This window comes from Equus caballus, chromosome 3, assembly GCF_041296265.1.
Source record: "Equus caballus isolate H_3958 breed thoroughbred chromosome 3, TB-T2T, whole genome shotgun sequence".
NCBI lineage: Eukaryota > Metazoa > Chordata > Mammalia > Perissodactyla > Equidae > Equus > Equus caballus.
Window position 1 is genome coordinate 47,068,120 of NC_091686.1, and position 13,707 is coordinate 47,081,826.

Consider the following 13,707-nt stretch of genomic DNA (forward strand, 5'->3'; position numbering starts at 1 on the left):
AAAATTGTAATTAATATCCATAGAAAGATGGAGGATAATGCAGGTGTGGATAAAGATTTAGAAAATAAGAAGAGAATTGAAAATTAAAGATATGATTGCAGAGGTTAAAATGGTGGAATGTGAGCTGAAAGAAATACGTGGCAACCTGGTCACACTGCAGTCCTTGTTTACGTGAAGGAGACTGAAACTCTCAGAAACAAGGGTGGCCACAGAACCGATAGAAGGGGATTGCACCTGGGTGAGGCCTGGCAGTGGGAGTTTTAAACTGATTTAAACTACACATTAGAATCAGCCAGGAAGCTTTTAAAATTTTTTGAAATGTTCATAATGCCTGAGTATCATTTCCATCGGCCTTAATTTGAATGAGGTGGAAAGAAGCCTTGTTAGTTTTGAAAGTGCCCCAGGTGATCTTCTTGTGCAGCCTGGGTTGAGAACCACTGATCCAGGGTGAGCTTCTCAAAAGCAGAGCCCCCACTTTATTTATTACTATATATCAGTGCTTTGCATGTAGTAAGCTTTTAGTAATTTTAGAGAAAATAATCGTCTCTGACGATGGCTCCACGTTTGAGGAGTAAAGGTGAAACCGTGTGGCTTTCCCCAGTCCCCCATCCCTGCAACCATCTGAACAAATGGATGATTATACATCAGTTTTTAAAGAAAGAGGCCCATTTTTATTAGGTTACACATGAGAAGATGCCATAAACAACTGCCCCAATAATCTTTAACCTCTGTTCCTAGGGCAGAATGCCCTCGAGATCTGAGCCTTCTTCCTTAGGGTGGATGTGCTTAGCAGAAGAAGCTGCAGTAGTGACCCCTTTTGTGCTGAGCTGTGGTTCTTAATTGTGCGTGAGAATCACCTGTGAGGCCTGTTAAACGTGTCGATTCCTGGATACCACAAGATTCTGATTTGCTAGATCTCAGGTGAGACACCGGGTGGGGGTGGTGCTATGTATTTAGTAGGGTGATATCAATGCATGTGGTTTGTTGATCACAATTTGAAAAAGCGAGATAAACATCACAGCATTTTCAGCCTGTGCCTGAGGTTTGATCTCCTCAGTCTTTTCGCTTTTATATTGTCATAAACGGAGACCTGCCCTTCAGCGGTCACTGTCTCACAATCTGATTTTGGAGCTTATTTTTAATTGGCTTATTAAATCCTAAGCCTAACTTTTTAGAAGCAAGGAACCTAATTTTACTGTTCTATCATATTTTGGTGAAGCAAAGTTCAGTAACATTAGGAACTTTATGAAAAAACAGAAGAAAAGGAAAAGGAAGTATTCATTGAAGGGGTCAAAATTTCATTTCTGCTTTTATGCACAGTAGTTCCCAAGACTAAGTATATTCACTGGTCTCATTATTCACGCTTAATCTTTTCCCTGTGATCCATAGTAATGATCACTTATACCACTGTTGGAAATAGTGGGAAAGTAATCCCAGTTCATTAGTGGCGGATTATTTTTCACCATACCTCCCTGTACTGGGAGAAGATGCATATCTGTAAAGTTCAAGAAAATAGGTTAACATTGTGTATTTGAAGTCATGCTCTCCATATTTCTATATTTCATACCTACTTCGTGGGTTCATATAAACAGAATTATGTAGAAACTTAACTTACTACAAGTTCATAGATAAAAATAATCTTACATGCCATAGCCAAAGTATCTTTTCTGCCAGCCACCCTGATAGCATAGATTTGTTCATTTAAGATAACGTAGACCTTTGCATAAATTTTTAGAATCTAATCTATTATAAAAAGAGGTACTTCTGCATAAAAATTTCTCCTAAGGTAATTTTTTCAAATTATTATTTTTAATATGTGGGGTTTAAGATATTTTACTGTAATTAGAAATGGCTAATGTTCTTATGTGGAGCTGCATTATTTCCCAGAGGAACATATGTCCAAATTTGTTATACGGCCTGTGAAAATGTAGGACTCAGTGCATGCATTTGTCCATCCATCCATTCTTCTGGCAGATATTCACCGAGCACTTGTTGGGCTCCAGGTACTCTGCTATGCTCTACAGATACAGCAGCAAACAAAACAGAAAAAAATAACTGCCCTCTTGGAGCTGACAACATAGCAGAAAATTGTATTTGGGATCATAAAAAGTGATCAGGTTAAAAAACGGGTAGGAAAGGGGACTGGAATTGTTTGGGGAAGGCAATGAAATTTTAGATTGAGTGGCCTGGAAATGACTCATTGAGAAGGAGACATTGAGTAGTTACTTGAGTGAAATGAAGGAGTGAGCCCTGGAGCTTCTAGGAGAACATTCTGAGCAAAGATAATGGCAAGTGCAAAGGTCCTGAGGTGGATATATCCTGATCTTTTTGAGAAACAGAGTGAATGGAGAGGGGAGAGTAGTAGGAGATGAAGTTAGAGTGGTAATAGAGTGTCTGGGAGTGAAATGCATGTCGTATTAAAGACCTTGGTTTTTGCTCAAAGTGAGATTGGAAGCCATTGGCTGAGTTGGAGAAAGGGAGTGATGCAGTTTGACTCAGGGTCTTAACTGGATCCATCACTAGCTGCTGTGCTGAAAACAGACTGAAGGTGGATAAGGGTGGAAGCAGGGACAGTTAAGAAGATTTCACAGTAATCCAGGTACAGATGGTGTCTTGGTCAGATGCTTGTATATTTATGGAGGTGGAGAGAAGTGGTTGGATTGGGACATATTAGAGTGATGGAGATAAGAAGATTTGCTGATATGATTTTATTGTACATCCGAGTTATAAGCCAAGTACTTAATTCATAAATCAAGAAGTCATTCTTTCAACTAAAGAAAAGTAGGACAGCTATATATGAAGCAGAAGATTTGAATCTAACATTTTTTATACTATGAAAGATACTTTATCAAGGTAATTAAAATATTTGGTGATGAATAAGTAGCACTTATTGATATATATTTAGATTGTTTCATAAGATAACAAAAACATCAATCCTAGTATTGACTGAATTAATTTTTGTCTATTGTCAAGTATCTAGTTAAAAGCTTAATGTCTTACATCTTCTAATATTTGTAGTTAAAATATATTCTGAGGCTTATTTGTTGGAAACAGTCTATCCATTCATGGAAATTTGAAAAGACAGCAATATATATATATATATATATATATATATATATATATATATATATATATATATTTTTTTTTAGAGAAGAACTGGTTGTATACATTTAAATGGAAGAAATATAGAAGCCACTTTTATTCACTGTAGCATTTAATCATGTGAAGAGCTGGATAATTTTTTCTAAGCTCTATCAGTAGAGGGCAGCAAAGTTTCAAGTAGTGTGTTTTCAGGTTCCTGGAAAGCTTTGCTAAGGAAAATTTCCTTTTTTCGGTTGCTCTCAAGAAGTTTGTTCTGGCTTGCCTTTTAATGAAGTGCTTTGGTAATATATAGGAAGTTGCTTAAAAATCCTGCAGCTTTGGTTCAGATATTTCGTCAACGATTCCCTTAGGGGCTATAGATGCGTTCTTAATGAGAAGATGTATTTTTTTCTTTCTGTAATTTAGGGAGTACCAGGGCCTGGAAAATATGACATTAAAAGTCAATTTCAGAAGACTGAAAGTATGACATCAAATGTAAATGATCCATCACCTGCTTTTCTTTCTCAGTCCCAGGTAATGTTCTATAGTTATTATCATACGTAGAATATAATGGGTATAATGTGAAGCCAGCAACCAATCCAGTAGTGTTTGGGGAGATGTTAAAAAGAAAAGTGATATTTAAGCAAATTGGAAACAGACGTGGCCTAGGCAAATCATATTGCTGAAAAATGTGGATGAAATGAAATGAAATAAGATTACAATATTAACAATAATATGCAATATAAATATTTGAATTGAAACCATCTGTTAAACATTTTCTGTTAAGCAAATTTGCATATGTGAAAGTTCCGTTTAGCTTATAAGAGATTTTAGTCTGAGTTTTTAAATCTATTTTGCCAATGAATGTGTGGAGCGTTTACGTGAAATCTGTGAGGACATGGCTGTCTTTCTGAGAATGTTCTGAAAGCTCCCTGTGGAGCCTGGTCATGGGTTATGTCTACAACTGCCACTGGGGCCCTTATTAGTGATGCAAGAGTCTGTTTCACAGTCACCATTTCAAATTCTCTAAGATATATACTAGGGGACTTGAAAGTATCTAAGATATTTCTAGAGCAAGAAAATTATAATACTTTACAACGTGGTAGCCTCTAGATCAAAGTAGTTACGATATTTATCCAACTGTACTATGTACAGCTATGATTATCTTTTTTAACTTGGAAGGTTATTAACCTTCAAATGACTACGGGTGACTACTTTGGTTTCATCGTACTTAGGAAGCATCTCCTTGGAGACAGGTAAATAGATTGCAGGTATATTTTGGAGATATAATTAACATGACTTTTTAATGGGTTAGACATTGTGTTGAGGGATTAGGAAGAATCAAGAATGAATACCAGGTTTCTTCCTTGAGCCACTTGATGGTACTTAAGGTGCTACACAAAACGGATTCGTGGGAACAGGATATTGTGTTTGTATGCCCTTGATTATTAAAAATACAATTTTTACAACTAGAACTCTCAGTTTTTATGCTATTTCTGTTCACCTGATTTATAGTCCTAATTTGACATCAGTTGGAACCAATTATAATATTTGAAATATATTTTCAGAAATGGAAAATAATATGATATCAGTTTTGTTTAAGGGGATGATGAAGAAAATAATAACGGTTCTGGGGTGAAAGATATGGAGGAGTTAAAACCAACAGGACTGCTCGCTATAGGTAGTGAGTGTTTAGATGAATATGAACGGGTATGTTAAAGACTATGATGGAAAAAGCAATAATATGATTAACAGGGTGGACTTAAAACACATAGTTTTTGGTTTATAGGAATAAAGACAGGTTATGTTTCTGGGATACTTATTTTGGTTATTGATTTAAGGAATTGTCTGTTATTTTATCTAAATGCATTGAATTTCCTTATGTCTTCAACTATGAATTTTTAAAACATAAGATTTCCTTTATAACAATGGTTCCCTGCTGTTGCTGCATATGAGAAATGTCTGGGGAATTTTAATACATTCTGATGCCCAGGTGTCTTCTTCCCTGTCTTCCAAGGATTGATTCATTTGGTCCAAAATAGGGGCCAAGTATCAGTATTTTTTCTTAACTCCTCAGGTAATTCTATACACAACCAAGGTTGAGTATTATAATTTTTAAAATATTGTACTCAGCATCTAAATAAGAAGATAGTATCTAGGAGAAAAATTGAGAGAGTCCTTTTTGGCACTTCCAGTAATAAATTGTTTTTTGGTAGTGTTAAGATTTACCTACTTTCTAAACTGCAAAAGGGCATGTATAACATACTAACTTTTGTATAAGAAAGGAGGGAAAATAAGGAAACATATACATAACCACTTATCTTTGTATAAACACATTAAGGATAAACCAGAAAACAATAAAGTTGGTTACCTGCAGGGCTGGTGAGGAGAGATGCAGTGGAAGCTGTAATATGCTGCAGTTCATTTCTGCTGGCCTGCGAGAGCCAATTTTTAATTTTTCCAGTTTTGCGTGTTGGCTGATGTTATGATGGTAGTGTGAAATTAGCCACCATCATGGTGTATTTATATCACAGAAATCAGCAAATATTATAAATTTGGACTTTTCACCTCAGTGGTGCAGCATCCATGGAGTGGAAGGGAAATGAGAGAAACATTTCTTTGAGTATACTTTTTAAAATATGTATTTGTCTTTTGGAAGCATATCAATGTTCTATATATTCAAATATAAAAATAAAAATAAATCAATAAGAATGGCAAGGGTTTTAAAAAAAACCCTAAAACTGAAAGCAAATGTAAACAAATGAATCATTGTATTCCAAATGAATACTCTTAACCACAGTGAGGGAGAAGAAAAGAAAGAATGATCCAGGCATCCACAGTGTTTGACTAGGTCGATCTTGAATAGGATGGAGAGAGTGATAGTGAGGGCAAGAATTGCAAATAAATTCTAAGTGTTTTTCAGTGGGTTGGTTTATTGTAATGGTATGGGGGAAACGATCATGAAACTATATCAGATGTACTACAAGGTTGGGCAAAAAGTCAATAGTGTGAGCCAGGGTTTTCACTGTGGAAGAAGATACTACACATATGATTGGAGGAGGTGAGAAAGGACCCCGTATTTGAATTGAATTTGAATTGAAAGTTTTGATGTGAATTTATCATGATTTCTAATGTATATATGTATATATGTGTATGTGTCTCTACGTATATGTGTGTGTGTATGTATAGATATAGATATATAGGTATATATCCTAGCTCTATCTGCTAAATGAGCCAAGGAGCAGGGACTGGGAAGAGTATGTGGAAGATGAACCTGTAACATCTTGTTGTGTGAGAAAGTAAGAAAAGTCTCAAAAAAAAGATGAGACATATCATAGGGTTGTATGAACCAACTTAAGAGGCTCCTTACTGGTAACAAAAGCAGAGTAGTTAATTATAAATCATTAAAACTGGCATTCATGAGTCCATATGGATAATAAATAGATGGATAGGTCATGAAGTAAATAATTGGGGATGAAGGGAGGGCTCTTGCTTACAGTATAATGCAGAGTGCTTACTGATAAACGTAGAGGAAGTGTTGGATTTGATCAAAATTAAAATCTCTTATGAGGTCCAGAGGACATCATGTGTCTCCAGATATGATACACTGAGAAAGCCACAACATCGCTTACTTAGTATTCTGTCCTGAAATGCGTAACCTGAATGTAGTCATAAGGAAGCATCAGAGAAGCCCCAACTACGGAAGGTTCTATTATACGAAAGAGGTGTGCTATATTCTTCCAAAGTCACGAAACACAAAGGAAGGCTGTGGAAGTGCGCCTTGTTGAAGGAGGCTAAAAGCAATATCTGACCCTAGACGAGATTATGTACCGGAGGGGAAACATGCAGCAGAGGCATTATTAGATCAGCTGACAGATTTGGTATATGGATGGTGGGTTAGATAAAAGTATTATATCATTGATACACTTCCTGGAGTTGATAACTGTACTGTGGATATGTAAGAAAATATCCCTATTTTTAGCAAATGCATACCAAAGTATTTAGGGGTAAAGGACCATGATGTATGTAGCTTTCCATTAACTGGTTCTATGTGTGTGTGTGTGTGTGTGTGTGTGTGTATGTGTGTGTATAGAGCGAGACAGAGAGAGGGAGGGACAAACATACAAACAGAGAGAAAGGGAGAGACAGAGACAGAGGGGAGACGAGAGAAGCAAATGATGTAACATGTTAACAATAGGTGAATCTGGGGAAACATTCTACAGGCATTTTCTGTATTATTTTTATTCATACAACTTTGCTGTAAATTTGAAATTAATTCCAAATAAAAGTTAAAAAATAAGATTATACAATGCTATATTTATGAGTCCATAGTTATACATATAGATACATATATATTTAATATTAATAAGTTAAATATTGTAAGTTTATAAGTAAACTTAGTATCGTAAGTTTATAATATAATAAGCTTAATACTATAAATTAAATTTGATTTAAATACCACTTGAATCTAAGATTTTTTCTTAAAGTATTAAATGATACTGTTGAGGTAATTAAATATGTATGTTGAGGAACTTTGTCAATTTGTGTAATTTTATTACATAGAAGAAACCATGTTAAATCATGTAGTTTTTTTATTTATTATCTTAACCTGCAGAATATTTTAAATTTGGAGATTATCCATACACTATCATCTAGAATCTTCTATTGAGATAATTTCCTTTGAAAAGTCTATCTGGCTTACTAAAGTATATAGTGCATTACTGTATTAATATATAGATGATTTTACTAAAAGCCATATATTTTACATTTTGATAGGTACAAGATCTTAATTCATCTACATTTTCTTCACTCCATTAAGAAATAAATTAAACTCCAGATGTTATATTTCTAAGAAGGCAGCTTTTAACTCGCGAAGTATCAAAATGTACGATATTTTCTCACTGGCGTGTTTTCCTGTTCTTCATTAGAGATTTGTACCTATCAAATCAATCACTCCAGCTCCTGGCACATATGATGAATCTCGAACTGCTTTCGAGTCCTTGAAGAAAATACCAGGACTGAAAAATACCCCATTTGGTCAAAGTGCTGCTTGATTCACACAGAATTCTAGGATAGAAGAAATGCCAGGTTAGCAATTAATCCATGTATTTCTTTTTTTTTTCCCAAAGATTGTCCTTGAGCTAACATCTGTTGCCAATCTTTTTTTTTTTTTCTTTTCTTCTTCTCCCCAAAGCCTCCCAGTACATAGCTATGTCCTTCTGGCTCTGCTATGTGGAATGCAGCCTCAGCATGGCCTGATGAGCAGTGCCATGTCCATGCCCAGGATCCAAACTGGGAAACTGGGCTGCCGAAGCAGAGCACGCTAACTTAACCACTCAGCCGCAGGGACGGCCCGATCCATATATTTCTACTCTTTGGCTTTATGTAACCTAATATTCTTAACAAGGTGGATACACCAGAAAGTACTTTGTTTTTGTTCTATGGTTCATGTTGTCATTTTAAGTCAACTTTTGTTTTGAGCATTGACCACACACTACATGCAGATAAATAAAAATAACCTACAATTTTAGTAAGATTTCAATTTAACGTCACATATCGTAACTATAACTTTCTATTGTTTACCTTTATTCAGTAAATTTCCTACTTTTCTCTTAGATGAGCATATATAATATATCAACTATATGGTCACTACCAGTAACATAACTTGTGACACTCAGTTTTGTTAAAATTTTGTTTTGGGGACGTCCAATCACATATTCTAGTATTCTCAGTGGGTATTCTAGTATACTGAGCTAAGAATATAGCACAAAATAACTTACATAATTGCTAACACATAGTTCTGTTTAGCTGCATAACAAGCTTAGTGGCTTACAAAAACAGACTTCTGTATTCTATCTCATTATTTGTGGGGTGGCTAGAAGGCAGAGCTCAGGGGGGACTGTCATTCAGGGTGCATGCACAGCTCCAGCAGTGCTGCACCAGGGTAGTTGGTCTTTTAACATGGTAGCTCAGGGCTCCACAAGACCTGGCAGGATGCTGAAAGGTTTCTTATGGCCTAACCTCAGAAATCCCAGGACATCACTTTTGCCACATTCTGTTAGTCAATCAAGTCACTCAGGGCGGCACATATTGAACAGAAGAACATGAAGCTTTATCTCTCAATGACACTGGTAGCAAAGAATTTGTGGCCATCTTTAATCTACTATAGACTACCCTCTGGCCAGAAAATTTTCCTATATGCCTTCTCAAGGCCTCCAAAGTCTTATGCAATTATGGTATTACCTTGAAGTCCAGGATCTTGTTATCTAAGTCTAGTATAGGTGTAGGTGAGAATTCTTGGGCGTGGTACTTCAACATCAGCTTCTTGAGTTTGACTCCTCTCTACTGGCAGAGCTGTGAACTAAAGATACGAAAGTTATCTGCTCTACACATCCAACACACAATGGAGGGAGAGAGAAAAGACATACTAGGGACCCTTGTTCAGAAAAGAGGAAAACTGGAGGCCCATAGCAATCACAGGCCTACAGCAATTCTGAAATACAACTGGGCATGTGTTGCCATTTCCTTGATTAGGGCCCAGCTGGGCTCCCTGGGAATGAGTTTCCACGTTCCTTTGTTCTACTTTTGGTCTCTTGGTTCCATCCTTTGAATCATCTTTCCTTTTCTATAAGAAATAGGCTTTGTTTGCAGTGGGAGCTTTCTCAGCCTGCTTCCTGCCCATAGAGTCTATAGTGGGAGTCTACAAGCCTCTTTTCATTTTGCACTGTTGTCCTTTTCATTCTAAGTTGGTACAATTCCTTATAAAAACTTTATAGATTCCTTACTGTATGAATTTATAATCGAATACACTGGACAAAAGCCACACTTAATTAGACTTCTTAGAAAAACCCTTGTCTATTTTGGGTCACCTTTGGTGCTGCTGTGTTTCAATACTTTTAGATTCTTAGGAGCACTGTTGTCTAGCCAAGTGGGTCTATGACGTATGGCCTTGAAATTCTTAGAGCCCCTTTTCTTTAACTGACAGATTCTATGAGGTACCATCTTAAACCTTTCTGAGTCTTAACAAAGGTCTTAGGGTGAAACCCTGGATTTGGTCTGTGCCCTCAGGCCATTTCTCACTTTGAGAGCTTTTTGCTGTATGGAGAGACTGGGGATGAAAAACGGTTTTACTTTCAAACCCAGAAAATCTTGATTTCTTTTTATTTTCTATAAATTTTTCTTGAAAACTGAACAGCTCCTCTTTTTCCATCCATGCCTTCTCTAACTCAGCTAAAAAACAATTAGTTGGCACTTTTGATGTTCAGCCTAGATATTTCCTTAGCTAGAACCCATTAATTTATTTAGGTATTTTCTTCATTATCCCAAGCATTGGTTTTGCTAAAATTTCTGCCGTTGCATACTACAAGTTATCTTCTTTCATGACTGACCTTTAAGGCATCACCAACTATCTCCTCAAGGCCCTTTCTCTAAGTGTTGAGTTGTTTCAGCTTCTGCCCCACTGCCTGATCCCAAATCATTGCTACAAGTTTTGGTATAGTAACTTGTTATCGTAATATTGTACTCCTGGTGCAAAATTATTTACTGCTCATGCCATTGAGAGGTTCAGGCTTGTTCTTCTCTCCTTCAATCTTGGCTAGTGTGGTGGTTTTCGTGACCAATAGTGTCAAGTGGAGCTGATATGTAGCACTTCTCAGTCAAAGTCATAAGCTTTACAGCGTACACCTGAGCCTGTTGAAACACTTGGTCTTGGAGGCCCGAGCCTCTGTGTAGAAGTCTGACTATTCTAAGACTGCCGTTCTGGAGAGGTAATTAAGAGGTGTTTGGCACTATCCGAGATGAGCCATTCCCCGCAGCGTTTACCATGAATCTGAAATACAAATTATTTATAAATATGAATTTATTGAGTGACCCACTTGCCTTAAGATTTGGTCTTGTTTTCAGTTTGATAGTCCAATGTATTACAAATAAAGTGTTATAAATTCCCCAAAGGTTAGTTTATTTGTGAAGGATAAATTTCAATTATGATGACCTCTAAAATCATAATCCTCAATCTGACATATGTTAAGAATTAGTGAGAATGGTCTTCATGGAATTTTTTTTCTTTTCTTGTAGACATTAGGGTATTGTAATGAATTGGACTCATCAATCAGTCATAGAACAGATTTGACCACCTAATATATGGCTCAGAGCTGTTACAGGTTACTGTTAGAAGGCATCCCTAAACTATCTAGTTCTGGGGTTCCTGGGAATTTATACACATAGTAACTGAAAAATGAATATAAAAAACCTCTAATGTGAATGAATTATATGATGGCTTTTCAAATAGAATCTTAACGGAGTAGTACATGAGATGTACACACCTTGAAGTCCCTATATTTAAGTACTTAAGCTCACCTGTAATGTGTTGTGTTGTCCTCTCATGCTAAAAGAGAGACGTCTGAGATACTTATCTTTTAAGTACCTTAACGGATGGTTCAAATAGTTTTCATTGTGCTTTCTATTTACCTTTTTTGTAAACTTTATCAGTGGAGGAATGTTGGAAGATGGCAGGAATAAAACGTATCAGCATTTAGGTTTTCTGAGAGTTAGTACAACAGAATTTTTAGCAGAGAAGGGGAACAGACTTTAGAACTGGAATGTTGGAAAAATTGGAGTTTGTGGGCAGCTTCTTTGAGAAACACTTTATATGTGTCAGGAGTACAGAGGATTTGATAATATAGAATGACTTGATCCCTTTTAATCCGGGAAGAAACTAAAATATCATCTAGCCTCTTGCTATAAAAAAGTGCCCATTTGTCAACTGTTTCCTGCCTATTGTGAGAAGGGAGATGCAGCAGAATGTAAATCAACACCTTCCTTCTTAGAGAAAGACTAGTTACACAATGCTTAGAGAAATAGTCCATTTACATTTAGTTGTAAGCTCCTTCTCTTGTAGGTTGTTTTTGGACAGGCAGCAGTCCACAGGCCACATTTTGAGTAGCACTCATTTAGTCAATGGCTGTTATCTTCAGACAAGGGACTTGGGGTCCAGAAAAACAAATGAGGTTTAAGTGACGTTCTATACCTATTTAGTTGCAGAGTTAATTTAGTATATTACAGAAAACATGAGTACAACCACGTCAACGGTGCTTTCAAGTATATCATATTGCATTTTATGGATATTGCTGCTCATGGAACTGATTTATTTTAAAATACTGAATTATACGACATGTACAAATATTTGTTTCAAATATTTGAATGTCTTGATAAAAACTTTTTTCAATTGCATAGGAAGTTGTATTATTTTGAATGAAAAAAGAGAAACATTATTCACTCAGATTGCAACTGTAGAAAATATTTCTGGTTATAAATGTGACTAAAAGGTAAAAGATAAAAACTAAAATAACTGCTATGATAGGAAGATTAGATGATAGGTGATTTTTTTTTTCAAATTGATTTTTAATGTTGCTACATCAACTTTTCAATACTTTTTGGCATCAAGAATTCCCCTTCTTACATTCTTGCCAGCAATATATAAGAATTTCTTTAAAAAAATACTCAACTTAAAATTACTCACTTTTAAAGAATTAAAAACATGTTTGTTTTCACATACGACATTCTCATAATTTTAGGTCCTGGGTTTTATAATCTGAACAATACTATAATTGACAACTTGAGCAATACCTGCTTGAAGAAACAAAAGAAAGGTGCATTTGGTTCTTCTGTTCCTCGGACTTTGTTCCTGGTTCAAGAAGAAGATTTTACTACTCCCGGGCCTGCTGATTATCAGGTAATCTGTGAATACCAAAATTATATTCTTTATATCTAGTACTAAGACTTTAGAGTTTTTTAAAAAATTACATGTGATATGTATACCTCATTATTATAAGCCATACTCTTGTTAAAAATTTTTATTTTATATATTTTTTTTTTGGTGAGGAAGATTGGCCATTAGCTAACATCTGTTGCCAATCTTCCTCTTTTTGCTTGAGGAAGATTGTTGCTGAGCTAACATCTGTGCCCATCTTCCTCTGTTTTGTATGTGGGATGCTGCCAGAGCATGGCTTGATGAGCGGTGTGTAGGTCCATGCCCAGGTTCCGAATCTGTGAACCCCAGGCTGCTGAAGCAGAGTGCACGAACTTAACCACTATGCCACCAGGCTAGCCCCTTAAAATTTTTATATATGATAACTATGGCATAAGAATAAAAACTAATTTGGTTCACAGCTATGCTTGTAATTTATTTTTTTTAAATGGATCTTATTCTTTATTTCTTTGAGGGTTTCATATGTACTTCTTTAAAAACTTATCTTCATTTTAACATTGCTCCACTATTTTCTGAGAGTAAGTTTAGGTCTTCTTTAAATTAGGTCTACTTTAAATGCTGTTTATGGTTTTATAATTTTTGTGTAGAAGTCTTACACATCTTTATTAGTTTTATTCCTTGGTGTCTGATTTTTTTTAAATTCTATTGTAAATGGCATCTTTTACATATTTTTATGTGTTAGCTTTCTGTTATTGGTATGAAGAAATGTAACAGTCTTTGTTAAAGATTTGCTTTATCAATGATCCATTATTGCTAAATTAAATGATTAATTGCTTGCTAATTATTCTTGCTAAATTAAATGATTAATTCTACTGATTTATTATTAGTTTTTAAAAATTTCCGTCAAGCACAATTATGCT

The 13,707-nt window shown here is 35.6% G+C and overlaps 1 protein-coding gene across 1 annotated transcript in view; it reads left to right on the forward strand.

Annotated features, from left to right (window-relative positions):
• STPG2 (sperm tail PG-rich repeat containing 2) overlaps positions 1 to 13,707 on the forward strand; it is a 521,818-nt gene that overhangs the window by 119,274 nt on the left and 388,837 nt on the right. The window contains 3 exon segments of the mRNA XM_023637683.2: positions 3,508 to 3,615; positions 8,010 to 8,169; positions 12,654 to 12,811. Coding sequence (XP_023493451.2) covers positions 3,508 to 3,615; positions 8,010 to 8,169; positions 12,654 to 12,811 — 426 coding nt within the window.